The 25,898-nt window shown below is 43.3% G+C and overlaps 1 protein-coding gene across 9 annotated transcripts in view; it reads left to right on the plus strand.

Annotated features, from left to right (window-relative positions):
- ASAP1 (ArfGAP with SH3 domain, ankyrin repeat and PH domain 1) overlaps positions 1–25,898 on the plus strand; it is a 348,641-nt gene that overhangs the window by 175,000 nt on the left and 147,743 nt on the right. For all 9 annotated transcript variants that reach the window (XM_045895867.3, XM_064587867.1, XM_064587866.1 and 6 more), the window contains one exon: positions 21,496–21,568. In XM_045895867.3, the coding sequence (XP_045751823.1) occupies positions 21,496–21,568 (73 nt within the window). The remainder of the gene's footprint in view (positions 1–21,495; positions 21,569–25,898) is intronic.

Raw genomic sequence — 25,898 nt, forward strand, 5'->3', positions numbered from 1 at the left:
CATCATCTTTCGGACAGCAAGGACCTAACAGATAAATGCAATTAATTGGAAAGCCTTACTGTTTCTCAATCCTCACACAAGAAGTAGCCAGATCTGTACAGTTTGCTTGTCTTGGAACTCTTGCTCTGTAAGTGTGAGGTTCGTTTCCAGTCCAGCCTTCTGTAATCTCTTTCTCAAGTGAAGACATTGCAGAATTGCAAGTTCTTCCCACCTCCCCTTCCACTTTCCCGTCCAGGATAAGAAACTGAAATGTGTGGCGGTCATGTGTGGTGATGGGGCACAGCCAGTTAGTGAGCATGACAACATAATGATGCCTCATTAAGTTTGATTTTAAGAACAGCATTCCTAATTTATGCTGATTTCACTTGAAAATTTGTAGTCATAACCCAAGCCATAAAAGGCCCTTGATGGATCAGAGCCCCGCTGTCTTTTGATTTGCTTTGTCCGTCTGTTCCTTCAATATCAGCTTTAGACTTGAGAGGAAAGTCAGACAGCAGGAGAGGCCCTGCGTCCAGGGCCACTCAGTGTAGCCTCACAAAGGAGGTCTGGCAAGGGTTTAAAGTGAATTTGAAGCATCTGAGCATCCACTTTGAGGTCTCTTTCCATAGTAACTCGTGAGAAATTACTTCGGTTATTAGCTGAAATGAAAGGGGACACATTTAAAAGAAGTGGAAAATAGGATGTTTGAAGCTTGTTGGGAACAAATAAAGACTTCGGGGAAAATCCCAAGGGAGAGTGCTCTGCTATTTAGTAATCCCAAGGCATGGAGGAAAAAAAGATCAGTCCATGTCAGTGAGTGAGTCATCATTTTATTCCTCTGAATAACAGGCAGATTGTTATTTCTTAAATCATGCAGGTCATGAATTTTGTGAACCATACTCTGTGGGGAGAATTTCTTTTTCCTTCTTACCCCTAGCTTTTAAAACATTAAAAATTCCATAAATAAGTGGACAGATTCCCTTCTGGAATTTATTTTTGAAATTGATGGGACAGCTAGGGAAAATGTTCCTGTGCCACTTACCCCAAAATTGAAAAAAATAAAAAAGAAACATAATTGACACAAGGACATTTCCTGGGGTTTTTTTAAAGGAAGAAATCAGCAAATCAGTCCTAATCATATATTATATATCTTCCATGAGAACCCAAAGCTATTGCATTTGGAATATAAGAATTATGAGACAGCCATAGTTGCATGGAGTTCCATTCTCAGAACCAAAAGTACTATTTATTGAACACCTGCTCTGTACCAGGCACTTGCTGCATTTCTGACCCTTCCCGTTAGCCCTGTAAAACAGTGGGATGCAGGTCCCAAACCTGAGAGGGATCTGGGGACTTGCTGTACTCGCAGAGCAATTCAGAAGCAGAGCCCGACATCAGACCTACATCATCTGGGCTCTGATGTCTGTCGTGTCTGCAACACTCATATGAAACAGTAGGAAAGTGGTAAGGGCATCCTCAAGTGCTGAAATATGTCCATGAGACTTGAGGGTGGAGGATGGGAGTGAGCATCAGGGGGGCCTGGGAAGGCTTTACAGCTCCAGTGACTATATAGCTTATCCAGATGGGGCAGGAGTAGGGGCAGCTCTATTACGCCAGGGCCATGCGTGTAAACGGGGATTGTCCTCGGTACACCATCTGGGCTGCGCAGTTCATAGAGGAGAAGGACTGAGGGGGTTGGGTGGAGTGACAATGACTTTCTCTGCAAGCATCCTAAACATGCCCTAACAACTTCCATCCCAGAGCCAGTGCCCAGAACACAGGTACGATCTGTAGGAGTCCTTGGCCAGGCAAGAGTGACTGGCACCTCCTCCTTAGGTCCTGATCATTATCGTTCCTGGGAAAAAATGAGCTCTGCTCAACCAAGGCATTTTATAGGGAAAGTTGGACTTCTGAATTTTTGTTTTAAATGTTTGGAAGCTAATTCAGAATTTACAAAAGATAATTATGCAAGCCATGTAAAATAAATTCAGGCAAGTTGAATTTAGACTGTGAGCCACCCATTTGGTTTCTCTGATCTAAATTACACCAGATTTTCTGGAATATTATGATCCAAGTCTGTGTTACCCAAAGTGTATTGTGTGGAGAACTTGGTTCTGAGACGTTAGTAGGCACTTCTAAAAAAGGATGGAGGTGGGAAGTATGCTTTTGAGGCCAAATAAGTTTGGGAAATACTTTGTTAAACAAAGTTTAAATTTAAAAAAAAAAAATTTTTTTTTAAACAGGAATCTCATGGTATTTTAATGTATTAAATTCTCTGTGAATTTTCAAAGGGTGGATAGTGGGGAGCATTTCCCAAAGTTACTGACCACAGATACTTTTTGTCTCATAGCATTAATTAGGCTAATTGTGCTCAGATTTCAGGAAATTCTAAGTGATGAGTCCTCAGATTTAAGGATATTCTAAATATGCAGAAGCCCTAGAACCACCCTGTGCTTGACCGTTCTTCTGTCAGATGAAAGCTCCCGGAAGGAAATACAGAGATGATTCCTGACCTCAGGGATCGTGATGAATTATCTCAATCACATTTATTAGGTAGCTGGACAATGTTTTTAAGCATGAATGCTTCCCTGTAATATGGTATTTGGCGATAAGTTCACCAAGGCAAAAATGCATTCACCTAGAAGGGAAGCATGCTGAAAATTTCAGAAAATATTAAAAATATATATATAACTTGAAAGTAAGAATGATAAAGAAAATTCAAAGTCTTCTTGGTAAATACATCTAAAAGCTTTTAGCTTTGGGGCGCCTGGGTGGCTCAGTTGGTTAAGCGACTGCCTTCGGCTCAGGTCATGATCCTGGAGTCCCGGGATCGAGTCCTGCATCGGGCTCCCTGCTCGGCAGGGAGTCTGCTTCTCCTTCTGACCCTCCCCCCTCTCATGTGCTCTCTCAAATAAATAAATAAAATCTTAAAAAATAAATAAATAAATAAAAGCTTTTAGCTTTTAGCCACATCACCAAGTCCTCCAGAGTTGTGCCATGTGAACTGTTAGCCACACTCTACGGGGTTCGCCCAAAACTGGGTTTGAACCACTCGTCCCTTCATAGTGGGCCTTGTCATTGGAGGATGGGAGAGCTGTTTGTTCACTTTTGAGAAGTGGAGTCATTGGGAGTCTCTGGGGTATCTAGATCGCAGACTGTCACTGGACACTGTGCTAGGTGGCACCACAGCAGCTAGAAAGTATTTAAGGGCAGGGAGAGCTTCCCTTGAGGGTGTCCATTGTAGTTACCAAGAAGTGTCCACTAAGCATGTGACTGTACTGAAGAGTCAGCATGGACGTTTGGGAAGCAGCTGAGAGCTTATAAGACCATCGATCGTAAGCTGGGATGCTTTCTCAGAGCCCTTAATGCTGCAGCTCCGTTTTTAATTTTGGTATTTGACACGGAAACCACTTTTCAACAAATCATTCACGGGAAATTTGCCCCTTCCTTTACAGCATAGCTCAGTCCACAAAATGTCATTGAATAAAAGCTTTTAGATGTATTTACCAAGAAGACTGAATTTTCTTTATCATTCTTACTTTCAAGTTATATATGTATTTTTAATATTTTCTGAAATTTTCAGCATGCTTCACTTCTAGGTGAATACATTTTTGCCTTGGTGAACTTATTGCCAAATACCATATTACAGGGAAGCAGTCATGCTTAAAAACACTGTCCAGCTACCTAATAAATGTGATTGAGATAATTCATCACGATCCCTGAGGTCAGGAATCATCTCTGTATTTCCTGACTCTGGGACATTGTTCCCACTGGATATTTGTCAGATCAGTGAATTCAGAGTGTAGATTGAGGGTTTTTGTTTTTTTTTTTTTTTTTTTCCCAAATATTCAGTAGATGCATCCCCATTTCAATTAAGTTTGGTATACCAAAGTCTGAATGCATGCTGGTGATCATTTACATTACAAAAGGACTCGTTGTGATAAAATAACAACACAACTTGATACCAATTGAAGAAAGACTCTCTGAAATGTTAATGTGCATCTTGGAGGAAATAAGATTTAATTTCAAAGGCTTGATTTATAGAAAACTACTTCGGTTCTTGTCAACAGGAAGATTTACCTTTATGGAAACAATACCCAGTAGAGCATAATATTCATCTGTGCTTCAGAGCAAACTCTCACGTGAGCCTCATGCCTGTTTTCCTCAAGTAATATTTAATCAATAGGTCCCGGGTCTCTGAGCATTCCTCTGCTAATGACATTCTGTCTGAATGGGCTTCCTGAGGAAGCTTTATTTGAAAGGGTGCGCGTTAAGGACCAGCTATTGTGTGTGGGTGTGGGGGTGTTATGGTGGGGGGAGGTGGTCTGTGTTAGCCATCGCTCCCTTTTAAGATGCCTACACATCGAGTTAACCACTATGCTAAATTGCACTCAGTGGTAATTTGCAAGAGGATTCTTAGTTAGATCTTTGTGACGTTTCTGGTATGTGACAGCTTTTTAGGAGTCAAAGACTTAAGACCTTTTGTCAGTGTTGTGACTTACTGGTGTGTGAATTTATTAATACAGTAAGAGATTATCATTAGTGCCTGCTGGTACTTCATAATCATGTTTAAAAACACACAACTGAAAGTTACTCTTATTAAAAGAAACTTCATTATTTGACAACCATGCTGACAAGTAGGTCTTAAAAATAAATACCTTTATTTATGAAAGTAAAAAAAACTGGCTATTCACTTTCAGCCATCAGAATCGTATGGGAGACAAAGGACATACGTATCAGGGCGATCGAAGGCGTGCAGCCACCGTAGTAGTGCATACACCGTAATGCTGTATGCCCGTGCAGAAAAAATAAGCGAACATGTTTGCAGCATAATGTGAAGTGAAAAAAGCAGAATACAAACTGCATGTAAAACAGTGTGTTTACATACAGTAAACATGAACTGAGTTATCCATGAACAAGGTTGGGAAGTCAAGAAAAAAGAAAATAGTGTTTCAGAGTTGTGGAGTCAAGTGAAATGTATAATGTTTATTTCTGATTTGTTCAGTGTTATCTTCAATGACAAAACCAAAATTTTCTGAAATATTTTGTTTTTTGCCGGTAAAGTGTGTATCCTATGTGCCTTGCGGTAGGAAACAGCAGACTTGGGAGAAATATCTGTTTTTATTGGCTTTTAGCAATATAATATCTTTAAGGTCATGGAACATCTGTGAACAGAATCCTTTTTTAAAATTAAATTTTGATTTGGGAGACTTGAGTTTTAAAACAGCATTTATTACCCGGGTGGGCTTAGGAAGAGTCACCTAGTCTCTCGGAGTCTTCATTTCCTCAGAAAGGAAAGATTGTGATAATATTTGGGCAGTTGGGGGAAAGCAGATGCAAAATAGTAAAAATGACAGGAAAATATAAGGTATTGCTCTATTTTAGAACAGCGTGAATGCCCTTGATGCCATCTGTTCTAAGCGAGCATCATTAGATCGGTTGCTGCTACTTAAGGAAAATCCGTTGACATCTTGGCAGTGTCCTTTTACACATTGGACAGTGGAATCGCCTTCTCTGTATGCAGACAGCAAACCGCCCCCGAGCTGCATTCTGGGCAAGTCTTACTCCACATTTCCCACAACACAGTTCTTACTTACGAGAAGTAAAATCTAGCGTTCCGTTCATTAACAGAGCCGTGGTTTCTAAACTTTGGGCACCTCCGTTGCAAAACCTTTTCGTGCATGCATTCCGTGTGCTCATACATCTACACACATACGTTATACATACTCTTCCGTGCTAATAATGTATAATTGTATCTGACCTAAAACAATACAAATACGAGTTCCAGTATTATTCTTCCCGCATCACGGTGAAAAATCTTGTGTGCCTTCTTGGGAGATCACTGATCTAAAGAGCTCATCTGAGTGGAAGGTTTTATATCTGCAATCTCCCTGTTCTTTTCCTTCTATAGTAGTGCCACCAGCCACGTAAAAATTGTCCTTGCTAATTATATGTCTCGTGGGAGCCTGAGAAAAAATAAATCTGAGTACTGTCTCTGCAAATTCTAGCTAACATTTGTTGAGGGCTTCCTCTCCGCTAAGCACCACTCTGAGCACTTCATTTACATAGATCACCTTACTTAATCCACTTAACTCTGTCAGATGGGTTACTGGTGAAGAAACTGAGGCACAGCGGGGTTAAGGAACGGGCCCAGGTTGCATAGTTAGTGGTGGGGCTGGGATGTGACCCCAGGCAGTCTGGCACCCATTCTTTGCTCTTAACCACCATGTTTAAATTCCAGCATCTAGTCAGCTTTTACGTGACTCTCCATTTTAGATAAAATTGTGTGACTCGGCCTAAATGACTCGAAGCCATCAGCAGCGAGTTTTGAATCACCGGGTTAGGACCCAGACATACAGTTGAGTAGGGCACTGTAGAATTTCAGAACTGGTAGGAGGTTAAAAGGCTCTCACGAGCTCCGTGGTTCCTATAATCTGTTTGCCAACAAAGACTTCTATTCTGTTCCGAGGTAGGATCCTGATAAATTCTAAGGATCCTGAGAAGATGTGACTCAGGAAATGCCTTTCTGGTCTAGGTTTTAATTCTTTTAAGGAACTCTTATTATGTTATAACATGGAAATGGTGTTTGCATGACTATTTTTTGGTCTTTAAATACCTTGTTGTACCTATAATTATTATTTTCCCAAGAATGGAGCTGAAATTGCTTCAAGATGAAAGCATGGTGCTTGTGGGTGGGTGCGCTACTCCGAACTTCAGAACTACAACAGAAATTAGAGGTTCACAAGGTAATTGCTGTGATTATAGTTTTCTTTTTGGCCCCAGACAGGAGCTCTGGAAGCACAATATTCTACTAATTTTTTAAATGTACAGTTGCAAGGCAACACGGAAATTACTGAGAGTATGTAATGTTTCTCCCTCATTTTCTATGAAAGTTAACATCTTACTGGGTCTTTTGCAATTGCTTAGGAAAAAACAGGCATTTAATATATTACAAGACACTGTTAAAAGACTTAAAAAAATTTAAGTACTAAGTCAATCCTGTAATACTGTATAAGGAAAAGAAAAAAAATTCCTAAGTGTAACAGTCCTAGGTAGCCACAGCTTTTAAACACCCCTGGGTACCCCTCTAAACTTTACATTTCTAGAAAATTCATATCTTCGTAATACACGTCATTTTACATTCTGAATAGTGGTACCGCATAGCACATAATAGGTGCTTAATAACTGGCAGTCCTTTCTTTATCCTAATTGTTGCTAATTTTATGTTTTAGTGGCCATACAATAAACCCTCCAATTTGTTTCATATCTTACTTTGTCATTTCCCTGTTGTCAGATACAGGTTATTTCTAGCCTTTTGTACTGTGAAACCTGGTGACATGTTCTGTGGGGTCTCCTTTTTGTTTATTATTGAGGGAGTAGTGGTAGTTTGGATAGGAAGGATCAAGAGTGGGATTACTTGTCAAATATAAGAGCAGCTTTGTGACTTGCAGTAGTTTCTCCTTTAGATCAATTGTGACTATTTTTCTGAAGCTTCTTCATTATTTTTATCACTTTTCCTACTTGTTATAGCTCTGTAAGGATAAAGGGACACTTCAGTATTGTTTTACTTGCAATTTAAAAATCATTAGTGTTTTTGAAATTATTTGCATATATTTACTATTTTCAATTTCTTGTGTCCTCTTTTGTCCTCCTATTCTTCTAGCTCTCTACAGCAGCAAAATAAGAATTCCACATACTAATTATATGTTACAGATGTCAGCTTTGTTCCCTTCTTTGTTGTATTATTTTTCCCTCTTAGTTCATCTTGGTTTTGTTAAAAATTGATTGTAGTTATTTGTCTTCTTCCTGATAGTATCTGTTGTCTACGTTGGAAAACCATCAGGCCTCTTTAACTGATACACATAGTATATTTTTTGAGATTTAATTTTGTTAGATTTTTTTTGAGAGCTAGAGCGTGCATATTCGAGCCGTGGGGCAGAGGAAGAGAGAAAATCTTAATCAGGCTCCAGGCCCAGTGTAGAGCCCAACATGGGGCTCGATCTCGTGACCCTGAGATCATGACTTGAGCTGAAATCAAGAGTCAGACACTTAACCGACTGAGCCACCCAGGCGCCCCAAACTTTGTTAGATTTTTTTTTAATAGAGTTTCCTATATTGATGTCCCAATAAACATTGTTCTGTAGGTGTCCAAAAAAAAAAAAAAGATATTCTGATTTTAATTATTAAATTATTTTAATTGAGAATTGCTGGGTTGTAAAGCTAATAAGCAAGTTTCTTTAAAATACCCCAGTCTTTGATATTCTGTTGTGCATTGGTTATCTCCAAAAAAGAGGTATATAGTTAGCACAGAGTATTTTCCAAATTTGTCACGACTTCTTTTTTCCCAAGAATACTTTCTACTATCTCTCTACAAACAGTTTTCTACAGATCACAGTGTGGGAAATGCCACTTTAATTTACTTTGTTTTTAACCTGATCAATTTTTTCATGAAAAACATTCATTTTTAGTAATCATATTCATGCAAATGTGTTACTGGCGTTTCTTGATCTCCTCTATCAAATTAGGTCTGTCTGTCTTTGTAAAACACATTACTCAACAATGATCAGATCTGCAGCCCGCAGCTCTGAGGCTTGTCTGGGAGAATACACAAGAGGTGGCTTATGGCTTATATTCCCTTGAAACTTCTGTCCTCAGAAGCTGGGCACATGGGTCTATAGAAAACTTAGCATGTGGCATACCTGGGCATGATAGCAGGTGGAATCAAATGTCTTTGAACTAGACAGATGTAGCAGAAAGAACATAGATCAAATTTAGAGTTAGACTGTACAGAGTGAAAAGCCTGGTTTTTTGCCATTTACTAGATTTTTGGCCCTGGACACTTGTTCTGACTTAAATCTATAAAAGGCATTAGTAATGCTTGTTTTATGTAATTGATAAGAGTCTTTGAATACCAAATTCAAGATGTACTTTTCAAAACATTTCTTGGAGGACAGGGGATACACAAAAAAGGACACAGAAATGGCTGGAATAAGAATCTGATACCAAAGCTGTGGTTTATCTTTTAATTACATCGAAATCTTAACTATATGGTCTTTCCCTGAAACCATTCACTGTTGATGCCAGTTATGTTACTTTTAAAAAATTAAAACATCTTTCACTTAAAATCTAACAAGCTAAGAGAGTTGAATAGTAATGGGACTTGAAAATGTTTGAGTTTCAGAGAATCAGAGCCAGAAGAGATGTGTGTGGACTGGTTTTTTACTCATCAGGAAGTTGGGAACCTGAGAGGTCTGAGGGGCAGAGTCTGATTTAGATGTCTGGTGTCCAGGGTCCTGCGCCGGGTTCTCTCTCCCCACTGTGAACATCTTAGGTCTCCTAGGGACATGCAGCCCAAGGATGGGGTCAGGAAGCTGGCCTCCAGTGGGGAAATGAAAGTGAATACATGTGTAGTATCTTAAAAGATTAACAGCTACCATTTGTTGGAGATAGAAATGTAAGAGAAAAGTCCTTATGATAAGTGCTTTCGTAGCACTAGGGGCTGAAGACAGATTCTCAGCAGGAAGGGGATAGTGGCTCACAGAAGAGATGGTAAAACCCAATCTTTTTTTTTTTTTTAAGATTTTATTTATTTATTTATTTGACACAGAGAGACACAGCAAGAGAGGGAACACAAGCAGGGGGAGTGGGGGAGGGAGAAGCAGGCTTCCCGCGGAGCAAGGAGCCTGGTGCGGGGCTGGATCCCAGGACGCGGGGATCATGACCTGAGCCAAAGGCAGGCGCTTAATGACTGAGCCACCCAGGCACCCCAGTAAAACCCAATCTTAAGGTTGAGTGTGAGTTTGCAAGATTGTTAAGATGACAAAAGACAGAAGTATTCTTTTTTTTTTTTTTTAAAGATTTTATTTATTTATTTGAGAGAGAGAGAGAATGAGAGAGAGAGAGCACATGAGAGGGGGGAGGGTCAGAGGGAGAAGCAGACTCCCTGCCGAGCAGGGAGCCCGATGCGGGACTCGATCCCGGGACTCCAGGATCATGACCTGAGCCGAAGGCAGTTGCTTAACAAACTGAGCCACCCAGGCGCCCAAGACAGAAGTATTCTTGAGAAAGGAGAGAATTGTAGCCACTGGACTTGGAATAGACACCCAGAATTCGAGCGCCGTTAATTTGGAGTGCTAGGAATTATAAAGCGAGCGGTCAGAAGACAAACGGAGGCTGCGGCAGTAGCGTGGTATAAGGTGGGGAAGGGCATTGTGCGCAGGTCTGTGCTTTATTCTAGGTTCCAAGGCGAGAGTGACACCATCAGATTTCTGTTTTAGAAAGGCTGCTCTGGCATCCTGGTGGGTGAGGGTGGGGGTCATTCAGAAACCATTCAGGGATCTGGCTGGGGCATGACCACATCCAACTGTAAGGAAGGAGCCTTTGGGATGGGTTCAGGAACTGCTGCAGAGATGGAACTGGTGGGATTCCATGGCTTGCTGGATGTAGAGGATTAGGCAAGGGGGATGTGACCTGGAGTCTAGCATTTTGAGGTACTGAGCAGGTGTGAAACAGGGAGGAGTTGAGTATTTCTGGAGGAAGCCTTAAGTTTGGGGTGTGGTCCTAGAGGAGGAAGTGGATTGAGCCACAACAGAAGAACTTACAAGAATTTACATTAGTGAAATACTCAATCTATTGGCTCTTCCCTTTCCAACCTTCCTTCTTTACCTTCCCTTCCCAATACAAGAGCCAGAGTCATTTTTCTGAAGGTCAGGACTAGTCACTTCGTTGTTTTAAAACCCCAGTGGCTCTCTGTCTTTAACCATTGCTCTCAGAATAAAAACCAAACTCTATGCCTTAGCTTTTCCTTCCTGCATGATCTGGCCCCTGTCCATCTCCTTATCCTCTGTGGGGCTTTGACCACCTGGTCTCACTGGTGCTTCTAAACACCAAGCCTACCTCCTCAGAAATGTTGCTGTGTACTCAGTTTTCTGTCATCCACCTTAAAGAAGAGAACAGTCTCATTTTTGCCAGGTATCCCTGCATCTAGATGGTCCTTGACATGCAGATGGTTGTGGATGGATGGACCCAGTCTGTAGGGGTTCCTGTTCATCCCCCTCACATTCCTCAGCATGGCCTATGTACCCAAGTGACCTTTCTGTGGGCCAGAGCTGGATTAGAAATACCAGGTGGGGAAGCTGTCCCTCAGATTCTTGTTTTCTTTGCTGACCCCAAGGATAGATAAGTCAACCAACTTTTTCTTTTCAAAGGATTTTTCTACTTATCACTCTCACTGGTATCTTTCAATAAGTCACTGATATTTTTAAGTGCACCTAGAAGCTTTCACAGCCCCTGCGTCTCCATGTGTTGTTGGGATTAGTTATTAACATGAATCCTGTGTGCGGCACACACTCCCAACAGTCAGTTTTCGTGAAAACGATGCCTGGCGTCAAGTGTGTAGATCCTAGTTAATGAAGGCCGTAGAGGCTGCTGTTTCCGGGCTACCCCTGAGGCTCGGTGGAAAGCCACTGTGTGGTTTTGACTAACACCCACAATGCCAAGCACCCCACTTAGCAGGGGGACCGACATGAAGTGGCTGACAGGCAGTTCAAGCCTGACCTGCTCAGGCGGCACAGCCCCCGCTAGCTGCAGGTTGACTTCTGCCCACTCTGCTTTTTTTCCTGTCCCCTCCTTAAAGAGCTACTTGGGTTTTTCAGCAAAGCGCTCTAGTCAGTTCCTCTTTGGCTCCTTCGCAGAGAACTCCTGGAATGGGAAGGAAAAGGGTTTTGAAGTTGCCTGGTGGCTTGATTACTGACTCCCTGGCTGATTTATTTTTTTAAAGATTTTTAAATTATTTTTAAGTAATCTCTACACCTAAGGTGGGGCTTTAATCCACACCCCCAAGATCCAAGAGTCACATGGTCCACCGACTGAGCCAACTGACTTTTTTAAAGTCCCTCCATCCTGTGGACCCCACTGTGTCACATTGGAAGGTTGGAGCACATGACACTTAACGAGTCCAGGCTTTAGGGTCCGGAAGACCCAATTTTGGATCTTGGCTCTGTCTCTGGCCAGCTGCATGATCTAGGACCATTCTCAGCCTCAGTGTCCTTATCTGTAAAGTATGGGTAACAGAAGCCTCCTTGAAGGTTCCTGTGAGGATTAAATAAGATATTGTGTAAAGGGCGCCAGGGTGGCTCAGATGGTTAAGCGTCAGCCTTCGGCTCAGGTCATGATCCCGGGGTCCTGGGATCGAGTCCCACATCGGGCTCCCTGCTCCTTGGGAGCCTGCTTCTCCCTCTGCCTCTCTCTCTCTCTCTGCCTCTCATGAATAAATAAAAATTTAAAATCTTAAAAAAAAAAGATATTGTGTATAAAACATGGTCGTGATATTTTTATCATCATTATCATCAGTATGGGGGACAGCCGAGGCGGGAGTGAGCGAATACAAGAATCTGAGGACAGGGAGGGAAAGGAAGAGAAGAAGGAAACACCTGTGTGTGCCAGGTGTCATGTGAGGAAGGCATGAGTGTCGGGCAGGATGACTAACCCGACCACGGTCACACAGCCAGGAAGTGACTCGGGGTCTCCCTGGCCTCCGCGCCTGGGCTCGTAGCCATCGTGTTGTACTTCATGGGATGGCGCCTGGCTCCGCGACCTCCGATAAACACCTGGACCTTTTGACAAGTGGTAGTTAAATGCTGGTTACCTGGTGATGACCAGTGCCAGATGGCGTGGGACCAGCAAGGACTCTCGGTGTTAGGGGCAGAGAAGGAGCTTCACCAAGAAAAGCAAGACTTGGCTTCTCCTTAGAGGTGGGTTAGGGTCTCATCACAGAATGGATACAATGGCTGTGCTTCTTTATGACCCCCGGTCTGACCTGAAGGGTATCGAAGGAGATCTGTGCCACTTTCTTTGTTCACATTGCTGGATCCTGACATCAGTGCAGGAGGCAGAGTGGTTTACTGAAAAAGAGTACTGAGTATGAAAATGACCAGGCCCTCCCTTGGCTTGGAGGGTAGTTGTTCCCATCAGTGGGGTGGCTTGTGGCATCTGTAGGAGGAGGGGCCAGGGCGGGGGCGGGGGAGGCAGGCCCATCAGCCTCCTCAGCTACCTTTGCCTACATTGCGTGTTGGATTTCTGTAAGGTGCAGACTCAGTGGTTTTCATCAAGGTCCTTGGCCTTCACAAAGAAAATAAAACGATTTCATCGATACTTCATAGATGTGACTGACTTTTGCGAAACAGGATGCACCCTGGGGAGATTAGAAAATGAATATTTCTATATGCATCACCCGAGCAAAAACTAAGTGCCGTTGTATTTACATTAGTTAAGATGGTACTTCCTTCAAGTGATTGGAATAAACATTTAGGTTTTTAAAATAAAAGCTCATGAGAAATAAATAGTAGCATTTTGTGAGTATTGGTCTTTTCTATACACTTTTAATTCTAGATGCTTTTAATATAGAGGCAGATTCATTTGATATTTATTGAGCTCCTCTACTGGGCCTGGCATAGTCCCTGCCCTAAAGGTGTTTACGCACCTAACAGGTAATGTATGCATACCCAGGAAAGCGGACTTTTGTGAGTTACAGTTTTATGAGATACCTTCTCTTTGGATTGGAAAGTTGATAGGTTGATGGTGTTTCCATGCAGGGAATAGATCCTTAGAATCGGTCAGTAAATACTGCCAAAGGTGATATATTGAGTGTTTGCTACAGACCTGAACTGTGAAGTAACTTATCAAGTGGGGCCAAATCCTCAGTCGTTTATAGCATAGGGATCTTTAGCATCTAGGGGTCAAAGCCCACCCCGCACCACCTTTCAGCCATAGGTACAGTAGAGGATGTTAATGTTTCTGATTGAAATCTGTATGAATATCTGAATCTTAAGGACACCTTTTATAGTCTAAAACAGTAGAGATGAACAGGTTCAAACGTGGATGACAGGTCAGCTTTCCTTTTTTTTTTTTTTAAAGATTTTATTTATTTATTTGACAGAGAGAGACATAGCGAGAGAGGGAACACAAGCAGGGGGAGTGGGAGAGGGAGAAGCAGGCTTCCCGCAGAGCAGGGAGCCCGATGCAGGGCTCGATCCCAGGACTCTGGGATCATGACCTGAGCTGAAGGCAGATGCTTAACGACTGAGCCACCCAGGCGCCCCCAAATTATTTTCTTTTTTTTTTTTTTAAGATTTTATTTATTTATTTGACAGAGACAGAAATAACGAGAGCAGGAACACAAGCAGGGCGGGTGGGAGAGGGAGAAGCAGGCTTCCCGGTGAGCAGGGAGCCCGATGTGGGGCTCGATCCCAGGACCCTGGGATCATGACCTGAGCCGAAGGCAGATGCTTAACAACTGAGCCACCCAGGCGCCCCCAACTTTCCATTTTTTGGCTAAGTTATGCAAATCAAATTTTATTTTAAGTTGATCATTTCCCCTTGTGTAGCAGCCTCATTCAACTCATATTAATCTTGAAACTAACAAAGGATAACATCTTTACCGCTTCCTTTCATATATGCTGCTACCACCATCCCCCTGCCCCCGTTTGCAGATGCTCTGTGCTTTTGCTTCCTCAGTGAGCCTCATCGCAACTGCTGGTGTGGCGTAAGCTGTCACACGGGGTGGGGGGGGAGCTCGGTACCCTGCACACCCACCCCTCAAGTTAATTGGGGCTGTGCTTCTGGCATTTGAGCTGAACACTGAAAGGAAAAAGAGAGAGAGAGAAGGAGCAGCCCAGGCCCCTTCAGATCTGGGGAAGAGCTTGGAGAACAGAATTTTAGTAGTTGCCAAAGCTCTGATGTGGGAACAAGCTTGGTGGGTTCAGAAGGATCACAGGTGTGGCCTACACATGAGTAGTAGAGAGTGTGGGAACAGAAGTCTGAGGGCCGCGGGGCTGGATCACATAGGGCCTTGCAGGGACCTGGATTTTATTATAAGAACAGGGACTTCATTCATCGTTCCTCGTGTGTGTGTGTGTGTGTGTGTGTGTGTCTTTCATTCAATTTAGCAAATTCTAATTGAGCATCTCTTATGTATAGAAAGAAACAAACATAAAAGTATTATCCTTACAGTGCTTTTAGTTGGTTGAGTAGGGGAAGAGACACAGGTACCTAAACACCTAAAATCCAAGGTAAAGAGTGAAATGATACAAGGTGTGGATAACCAGGGTAGCAAGGATTGATAGTTTTTGAATAATTGCCTTCATCAGTCTTATTCAAAGCAGTGCTGGGCTCCCCATGTACTCCAGCACAGGGCTCGGTCATTGTCGTTTTGCATGGCATGCAGCCAGGGAAGTAGAGGCAGATGCAGTATTTGGTGGGCACACTTGACAGGTGCGTGGCTCAGAGTACTGTTCAGTATGGGCCAGGCACAGTTAGTAGATGAGCAAGTAAATGATGCTGTAAAAACCCAGGTTGGATGATCCTCAGAGCAAATACTTACTTGCATGGTTTTCCCGATCCCTCCTCTTTTTGGAGCTAATGGATATTTTCCATTGTCATTCTCTTCTGGCACCTTTATTCACAGTGGTCTGCATTATCGCACTGGATTACTTTCTGGGCTTACTCCTGACTCACATAATTATACACTTATGCATTCTAGTGTGTGGGGCCTTACAACAGATAAATAATGAATGCATTGATTTGGCGGTGAGCCTGTACGAGAACTTCTATCTCTGTTTCATCCTCAGAGGCCTTATACCAATATTAATTAGGCATCCTGCCTCTCCGGTAGCCCGAGCATTTTGTTCCCCGGTGCTCCCTCCTCCCTGCAAAGTAGCATGATCGCTCGGTAAGTTGAAGACTGAAGCAGTCAGGTATGATCCAAAATTAGACCAAAGTAGCCATCCCTTGCTTTCCGTAGTAATTATTCCACAGGAATTATTCCATAGGAATTATTCCGTAGCAACAATTCCGTAGGAATTACACGAAAGAAGAACATTTGCTTCTTGGTGATTAGGGGACAAATTACCTCTCTGAATGCAACTGAAAAGTGATAAAATGGAAACACACACCCCCACACATTTTTTCCCCAAGTAAATAAAAGTTTTTTTCATTGAAGAAATCACTCTGCTAGTAGGAATACTTGTTTCAAAGATGTTTTGCTGTCACTCCAAATGTTTCGGGAATTTCTCTTAGAAGTACCTCAGAGGTGAGGGTAATCATAGCAGTTTTTGAGCACCTGCTCAGTGCAAGGCCTTGTGCTTCCAGGTACACATTAATACATTCAGTGCTCAGCATCCCTAGAAGGTGGGTGTGATGGCTCTCTACCGCTGCATATCTCTAAGAAATTCTGTGCTGTTTTATTGAGAGCCACTGTTTCCTTTCTCTCTAAGTATATGCGTAAGATACAGCTCCAAAGGCTAATGCTTATTTTCAAAAATCACATTTATCCAAAATAAGAATAGTTTTTCCCACCTGAGTATATTGAAAAGAAGGTGCCATAGACTTAGGAAGTAATTCTGAAATAGAATATCTTACTGAATAATAACAATAGGGCTGTTGGTGCTCATTTTTTTTTTTTTTAAGATTTTATTTATTTATTTGACAGTGAGACCCAGCGAGAGAGGGAACACAAGCAGTGGGAGTGGGAGAGGGAGAAGCAGGCTCTCCGCTGAGCAGGGAGCCCGATGCGGGGCTCGATCCCGGGATCTGGGATCATGACCTGAGCCGAAGGCAGACGCTTAACGACTGAGCCACCCAGGTGCCCCTGTTGTTGCTCATTTAACATTAAGTATATCGTATTTCAATAAAATGTTTTTTTAAGAAAGTTGCCAGAATAACTATTTTAAGGTACAAAATTACGCTGGAATGTGTAAGTTCTGTCTCCCCTGTTAAACCATTACTTTCAGTACCCTGTGGTCTTATCTCTTACACCTGTCTGGCTGTTCAGACATGTCATATACGCAGCCATCTAAACTTTGGCTCTTCAGGACCATTAGGGGAAGGATTACAGAGGGCCACATTCTCCGAGTCCAAAACTTTATTTTGTTCAGCCAGTTTCAAGGCAAGTCTCATGTTGCATACTTTCCTGTTTTGTGGACCTGAGAGTACTGAGGAATTCATTTATTCAGGCATTTGTGATTTCATAAGCATTTTTGAGCATCTGCCATCTGCTAGGCACTAGGAATGGGAATTTAGCCATGAACAGGTTACACAGGCCCCTACCTTCCTAGAGCTTTTGTGCAGGGAGATAAATACAATAAAAATAAACGAGTCCTAAACGGGACCATTTCGGGATGCGGTGGTGCTGTGGAAAAGCCAGCATGGCGTGCCGTAGAGAGTAACCAGGCGGGCTGAGGCCGTGCGCTATTACAGGTTGACCGTGGAAGGGCACTTGGAGGAAGGGGCATTTAATCTGAGGCCTGTGTAAGAAGAAAGCCACCCATGGGAAGAGTCAGCTAGTGCAGATACCCTGAGCTGTCAGGAAGCGGGGCTGGATCCAGGTGCATCTCTGAGAATATGTGTTGTTGCACTCTTCCTGTGACCAAGGGATGCCACTTGTCCTGGAGGTGTACGAAAGGTTCCGTGTCCTACCCTGAGTGGCCTCAGACTCTTCAGGAATTTTGCGTCCTTACGTCCGGTTTGTATAATGTTTCTGAATCCCTCTGGTGGCCAGTTCTCATATAAGGCCTCTGTTGGCATGGCTTCTCTCAGTCTGTCTCAGCTTGGCAACGGCCTGTGCCTTCTCTCCCCGTTGAGATGACCAGACTTGTTAGGACTGTGAAATAACAGTGAAGAGTGTCCATCTCCAGGTCGCAAGTGCTTCTCTACATTAAAGCCCCTGCTCGTTAGTAATGTAGAGAGTGCGAAGCTGCTGTCTTGCAGGATTGGGGTTAGGGAAAGTGCTGTTCCATTATTAGAGATCAGCATGTTCTCCTGGATGCCTTTATTTGTTAGTTCATCCTCCCTCTCCACCCCCCGCCACCCATGTACCCTTTTGAGTTGAGTTCAACTGCAGATGCATACTTAGAAATGCAGGTCCATATATTAACATTGGGAAATACAATACTTTCATAGCCCGTATTGCCTGCCCCTTTTCTCTTAGCCTTTATGTAATTTTATGCATAGGACATGGGATGTCACTGCAGGTGTGCTTGCCTGGCAGTTTGCGGCACATTTAGACATGGGTTATTCTGGAGGGGAGCCCCATCTCACTGAGCGACAGCGTCCCCTGCTTCTCTTACACATGGGGCCTGCAGAAGGGCATTTCACTTGGCTCCTTTGTGCCAGTGGCCAGACTCTAGAGTGGAGAAAGAGGTGTTACCCAGACCTAACTGTGACTGTAGCTGTTAAATGCGGATGTTATTAATAACCTTTCAAAGTACGCACGTGAACTTTACACCCTATTCGTTTATAGACGAGTTGGTAAAAACTCAACATAAATTCTGAGACTTTTCCCGAGCGGGGGGGGGGGGGGGGGGGTAGAAAAAAAGGGGAAGCAGATAGCCGGTCTCATAAAATGTTACGGCTGGAATCTTCCACAAACCTTTGCTCATTTGGACTCATTAACTCTCTGTGCAAGGACATTAAAGCCCACTCATTAATTTCTCTTTGAATAGATCCATCTTTATGTGGTCATCATTCCCCAAAGCTGGATGGATAGGTTATTTTCTTCCAGAAGCAGATCTTTTTTTTTCCTTCCTCAAAAATAATGAAGCAGTGGTAAGATCCAGGGGGATCACGGGCACATACTCCTGCTACCGTGGTCAGCTCTTCTCTTCCTGGATGTGTATCACTTGGCAAGCAAGCTGTTTTACTTCTCAAAAGCCCGGGGTTTTCCGTCAGAAAAAAAAAAAAAAAAAAGGCAAGAATATGGATATAAAAAGATAAATGGTAGCTATTATTGGGATTGTTTTTTAAATGTCCTTCCGACAAAAGCAGTTCATCAAAAGAGAAACCCATTAGATTGTCTCTTAAAAGAATGCTTATTTGCACTTTATTTGCATTACTTTCTTTCTCTTGAATGCTCCTAATACCCTAAATGGCTTTTAATTTCTCAACTCAGATTTGTCTTTGAAAACAGGTGGATGGTCCCTACCCGCGTTAAGATGAGGCTCTATTTTTAGATCCAGTTCATCACAGACATCTCAGAATAATGCAGAACTGGGTAGCAGTGAGGAGGTCAAGTTGCCAGGACCTGCGTTCAGAGTCCTGCTCTGTGGTCCTGGCCAAGTTGAACCTTCTGAGCCTCTGTTTGCCTCATCTATAAAATGAATTTAATAAGAGTACTTCTGTCACAGGGTTTTTGTGAGAATTACATGAGGCGGTCTGTGTAAACCTCAGCACCCTTTATGCCCTGCTAACATTTATTAAAATGTTGTTCTCCTCCCTCTTTTCTCTAAAGTACAAATCTCAACTCCTTGAAATAACTCAAACCTTGTCTCCCATGAAACTGCCTCATGAAACACTTGAGTGTGGCGTGCAGTGTCACGGTGTTCTGAGACGGTCGCGGACACTAACCAGATGAGCATTTTATATATAGTGAGAGATACACAGTGATTTTTAGGGTATCTTCTGTTAATGGTAAGGATCCTAGTCTTCCGCTTGGAACAGTTCTGGACAATTTAAAAGCTGTGAATGGGCTTAAAGGAAAATACTAAACAGAAGTGCAGGTGGGACGTGGCTGTGACAGATGTGTGGAGGTGGAAGATAAGCAAGGGGCATGGTGGAGACCACGTCACACTTGCAGTCCGAAAACCCAGATTTCACCTCAGCATCCCGTTAGATTTGAGATCCGATAGACATTTGTGTGAGATGTGACTTTAGCCTCTTCTGGCTCTCTGACTTCGGACACCTTAATTAATCTTTCCCTCCCTCCCTCCCTCCCTCCCTCCCTCCCTCCCTCCCTCCCTCCCTCTCTACAAATATTTATGATGGTCTGTCACATTTCCTTATCTTAAAAACGTAGATGCTGCTTTATGGGGTTTTCATAAAGAAGCCATGCAAAGTGAGAAGTCATTGAAAGCATATATATCTCACCTACTTGGTATACGTCTGCTCTGGGAAGCTTAGGCCTGGTGTAGCAGGTGCTCCGGAAGCTTTCGCTCTCGTGTTATTCGGGACTTGTGTTGCAAGTGATAGAATCCCCGCTTCAACCAGCTCGGGGCAAGAGGAACGTACTGTCTGGTGTACTCAGTCTGCAGGAAGGTTAGCAGTGACCTTGGGTGCCGCTGGAAGGCAGGACTCCGACACCACTGCTCGGGTCTGTGCTGTGTGTAGGTTATCATGCTGTCTGGCCAGATTGTTCCACACAGATGGAGACAGAACCCCTGGTGGGCCCCAGGCCCTCCTCCCCAGAAAGGATATGCACCTTGCGGTCCCTGTTCCCAAGGCCAGAAGACCTGTGAGGAGCCTGAGCCCAGTGTGGGTCAGGTGCCCACCCTGCCAGCCAACGGGGTCCACAACTGGAAAGGGCAAGTGGCCAGTTGAGCCACAGGTTGAGAGTGGCGGGAAAGACCATCTTGCAGGACAAGGGAGTGACCGTTGCCTGCTGGCAACGCATTTACCCTTTCGTCTCTTTTCGTGCGACCTTCAGGGGTAGGACTTACCGTTGCTGGCCTTCAGTTTTCTCCTCTGAAGTTTTGAGGTGTCGATGATGTCATGGATGTGAGTGTACATTGAATGGTCTTAAATTTTATGTAGATAAGTTCATTATTACTGCTGTTACTGCTCATGCCTTCCAAATCTTGACACCCCATCCAGGGGTCCCCAGTCTCTGGATCGTTGACCCTCGGGGAAGCAGAGAGGGGGTTTAAAGTTATTTTAAGAAGTTAGGTCAGTGTGCCATATGTATATCTATTTTGAATACAACCCTTTTGAAATTTGATTTCGAATTGAAATACCCCTTCTGAAAAGAGCACGTATCCTAAGTGCCCAGTCTTCACGAACAGCACAATTGTATATCCAGCCCCTGAATGAAGAATCAACAGTGACAGTCCCCTAGATCCTCCCCCAGCTTGTAGCACAAGTAGATTGATCTAGATGTGTTTATTTAACTCCATCTAAGAAATCATCTGAAAGCATTACCAGCATCATGGTAGCCTTTTCCTTGCTGTCCTTTTTCAGTAAACAGAATTTTAAAATACAGCTGGCCTATGTCATTTTTTTGTATGCTAAAAGGAATCTTCAGGTCACTCTTATTACACCCTTTTAAATGTTTTCTTCCTGGCTGAAATTACCATCAGGTGATAAGTGTTGGAACGGTTCCCGTAGTTACACGTCATTCACGTCTTAGGCTTGCCTGCGTCCCTTCCCCGGTACCACCCTCTCCCAGTGAGAGAAGTAAGTCTTCCTCTATCTTAAGTGTCTTGTATTTTCTTTCCCATGCGGAGCTTGGGGTGATAACTGACTGACCACCATGTTGTCAGCTTCACCCAGCACTGAGCTTTGTGGGACGACTCTGCATTTACCCCCCAAACATGACTCCTCAGATCCTGGGCACTTCCAGTCTCTGAACTGGTCTATTGTTCATAAATATGTCCGCATAAATATGTCTGTGGTAACTCAGCAAAACAAATGCCATTACGAATGATCTGCCAAGTTTTCCAACATCTTTTCCCCCCCGTTTTTCTCTTTTAGGCTCTAGACCAAGATAGAACAGCCTTGCAGAAAGTGAAGAAATCTGTAAAAGCAATATATAATTCCGGTCAAGGTAAGTACTTACCAAAGCAGACAGCATGAATTATATATAATGTCTACAGTTTTCTCTGTTATCTGTAAGATGCTATGTTTATAGGAGACTTGATACCAAAGGAAAAATAAGTAGGTCAAAGAAATTCAGCTTTTCTCTTTTTTCTCGGTTTCTTCTCAGCCTACACCGGTTACTGTTTCCAAAGTTAAACGATTAAAGAACCTGAGTTGCAGTGGGTTTTAGTATACATTTAAAAACTTGGCAGGGCTACGGGGAATTTTGTCACAAAATGGGACATGTGACGTAGGAGCTATTGATCATCTCTCGTGTAGTTGGTCAGTCTGTAGCTCAGTGGCCTCAGTGAGGGACACAAGGATCTTTCCTTCTGCCGTACACATTTGGAAATCAATATTGGTGCTGGGCGTGGGGTGAGAGAAGGGGGGAGGTTGAACTGAAACCCGGAGGGACCTGCCAACCAGAGTCTATTCTTGTGGCTGAGGGCGTGTCCGGTAACCTGTATCACTGAATGTGTCAGCTGGGTCTGCTGACTTGGCAACAAAAGTCTGTTTTCAGGGGATCAGAAGAAGTAAACCTAGTTAAGATAAACAATGGCTAACCACAAGAAAGGGTAGGTTCCATCGCCCCAGGGAAGGAGAGGGGAGGCTTGGAAATGCCAAGTGAGTTTCAAGGTCTCTGACTCACGTCTTTTGTTAGGATTACTGTGGTACTAGCTCACCTACCCAGAGAGAAGGTCTGAGGAATCCGTTGTCTGTAGCATAACAAACCCCCGAGGGGATGGCAGCGAGTCCAATGGAAAGGGCACAGGCTTTGAAGTTGGACCAGTGTGGGTTTGTACCCCCACCCTGCCCCTTACTAGCAATGTAACCTTAAGCTGGTTACTTCACTTTTCTGAACCTCCGTCTTTTCTGTAAAGCACAGATTGTGGTATTACAGTGTTGTTGAAGGGAGTTAAGGAGCTCATATCTATAAAGAGCCTATCGCCTCAGGGCAGTTCAGTAAATGCCATACCTTCATATTTTATATAAATTTTATATTTTATTTATATTCATACTCATAATTGTCATAAAATTTTGGAGTTGAAAGGAATGTTGAAAAAGGAAAAACTCGACCTTCAGATACTTTATGGAACTCCCCTTCTTATCAGAGGTGGGAATCAGTCTCAATAAGCTGGAAACCCAGTTGTCTCTTGTCTTCTTCAAAGCCCTTGGGCCTAATTGGTAACCCATTCTGTATCCTGGTTTCTTGATACCCCTTTCTCTAATTTCTTTATATCTAAGAACACACTAACTTCTAATTAAGATATAGGTAATTAGATGATTGCCTAGTTATGTAGTGATGTTTTAAATGTTTAAATATTTCAAATGTTTTAAGTCTTGGCCTAATTTATATAACTTCTACCATAGCTTCATTCTGATTTACTCCCAAAGTATGGTAGTCCCTTTCTAGATATTTGCAATTTGTGGAGAGGTGGGTGGGGCATATAACTAGGAGGTAGCATGAGGGGAAGCTTCTGAGGTGCTGATATTGTTCTGTTTCTTGATTTGGGGATGATTACATAGTTAAGTCCATTTTTTGATAATTCATCAAATGCTACACTTAAGATTGATGTACTTTTTTATATGGATGCAGGTATATTATGCATCAATGAAAGTATACATAAGATTTATATGCAAATAGGTTTATTGAAGCATTGATTGTGACCATCCAGATCTGTTCTGGAAAAACAAAAAACAAATGGGGATTTTTTAATATCTATTTAATAGAATAAAGTAGTTTTTATGAAAAAGAAACTTAATGTAGATCACTAACTTTATCAGTACTTGTTAAAGTAAATGACTTAACTTTTATGAATCTTAAATTGCCTCACCATAAAATGAGAAAATAGTATCTGATTTGCAGAGTATCAAATGGATAAATGAAGTAATATTTAAATCCACCTAACAAACTTCCTGCCACATCATAGATGCTTCACACGTGGGAAAAATGACAGCTAGATCAGCGGCATGGTTCCTTCTCTATATTAATTCAGTCTCCTGCAGATAGCACTGGACCAGCCCAATTTTCTAAAGAGCTTAATGAGCCATAATCTGCCTCAGGAATAAGTGTCAGTTCTCCATAATGTTACAGTGTATGCTTGAGGCTCTCAGTTTACGAGTCACAGAAGAGAGACCTCTGATTTGCATCAGAATGCTGCTGCCATATTTACTCTGCTGGGGGCTCCACGTAACTCCTTCCCCTCCCCAGTTCCCTTGCTCAAGACGCATCCCCTCCGTGTCCTGCAGTGACCACAATCACATTCAGCTCCTCACACAAAGGCTCTTTTACTTGGTAGGGATGTGCTTCATCTTGTTCTTTAAAGGGCTTTCCTTGGTCACAGCTGTCTTGGCCATGGCAGAAGGGAGAGGTTGTCCCTGCATGTGCGTAAGGTAGTGAGTGAGTTCAAGGAATGTGTGTGATGAGGGAGCAGCAGAAGGCTGGCTGAAGACAAAGCATAAGCTGACATCCTGCAGTCTCCCTCCACCCCCCATTCCTGGGTGGGACATGTGTGACATTCTTCCAAGAATCTCCCAACTATCTTAATGCCTTGATAGAGGGGTAAACAACCTCACCTTGACAATGGCAAGGCCTCTGGTATCTTTAGGTCCTCTTTAGCATAGGAGAGTTCTTTTGAAACCTCCCTTTTCCTTACCTCCCCCAACCCCATAGTATATCATCAGTCACCGCCCACAACCCCCCGGTACAGCAGCTCTTTCTGCCCACGGGTCCTGTCCCCTCGCTTTAATAAAATCACCTTTTTGCACCAAAGACGTCTCAAGAATTCTCTCTTGGCCGTCGGCTTCGAACCCTAATAATGTCTTTCCTGCATCAGTGTGCGGTTTGGTTGCCTTTTCCTCCATGAGATTGTTCTCGCCTGGTGGATGGGGGCCACAGCTGGCTGAGCGTTGATCACTCCCACCCTGGATGGATTAGGGGTTCTCCTGTGTACTTTGCGGTAGGTCTCTACTATCTACGGCTTTTTAAATTTAAATTAATTAAAATACAGTAAGATTTAAAATTCAGGTCCCCCAGTCCCATATTCACATTTTGAGTGCTCAGTAGCCACATGGGACTAGCCGCTACAGTATTGGGCGGCACAGACCCAGGGCATCCCCATCATCCCAGGAAATCACTTTGCTGCTCGAGAGCGTATGTCCCATTGTATTGTAACTGTCGACTGGTCTCTCTGGCATTAGGCCGGCAAGTGTCAACCCTGACTTTTCATGAGAATCACCTAAAAACACTTAAACACAGGGGGTCCCTCGGGCCCACCTGCCAAGAGTTGTTCTAGAGTGAGGCCCAGGTATTGGGATTCTAATAAATGACCCCACAGGTATTATGCAGGTAAAACAGAGCTGCTGCACCAGCCCATGACCCACGTGATGAGGGCTGTTACTCTGTCTTTTGTCTTTATATATTATGTATTTGTCACCATAGTTTATTAATTCAACAAATGTTTATTGAGCAACTGTTATACGACACTGTTCTGGGGGTTGAGGATAATACACAAATCAGAATCTCTGCCTTCATGAATTTTACAGTTCAGTGGGAGAGATGGATGTTAGATCCCCAAACCAGAAAGGATTTTATCATTTAGACACTGGAAAGCTTCCCAAGAGGGATCTGATCCAGTCTGACAGGGTGCTCAGTGGAACACCTCTCGGAGGATGTGGTGTTCACTGGGTGTTGATTGTACTAAGCTACGCTGAGCAAGCCTCTGAGGTAGGGCCAGCGTCACCCCCATTTTATAGATGGTGGGGCTGAAGCTTCAAGAGCCAGGCAAACTTCAGCAAGGTGCCACGCCTAACAGTAATGGAACTTGGCTCCAGCCTTGCTGTTAACAGCTACTCTCCACCTGTCTTCTTCCTGCCATTTAGTAGGGGTTCAACAGATATGCAGTGAATTGCTCCATGGTGGCTAGAGAGGTCCCCGAGAAGCTCTCCGTGAATGGCTGTTCAGTGTTTAATCATGTTTAATCAGGACGTGAGTGAGTCGCTTCAGTGTAACTTCCCAGGAGTGTAATCCCGGATGACTTTACAAGTTCCTGGAGAGAGGGGCCACACTAGTTACCATGTCCATGGCTTGGAAGTGCAGGGAGAAACTCGACCTCACAGACCGCTGGGACCTGATAGGGTTTCCGCCGTTACGAACGGGTGTAGCTTGTGTGAGCAGCACTGTGACATTTAATTCTTAAAAAATAGCTAGATGAGTAAAACAGTGGGGTTGCCGATCTTTCCATGATACATGCTCAGTGGAATCTGGGTTATTCCTGTCCAAGGGCTTTTGGCCTAAT

This window comes from Mirounga angustirostris, unplaced genomic scaffold (genome assembly GCF_029215605.1).
Source record: "Mirounga angustirostris isolate CCGP_5_RB_7025 unplaced genomic scaffold, mMirAng1.0.hap1 SCAF_4, whole genome shotgun sequence".
Classification (NCBI taxonomy): Eukaryota; Metazoa; Chordata; class Mammalia; order Carnivora; family Phocidae; genus Mirounga; species Mirounga angustirostris.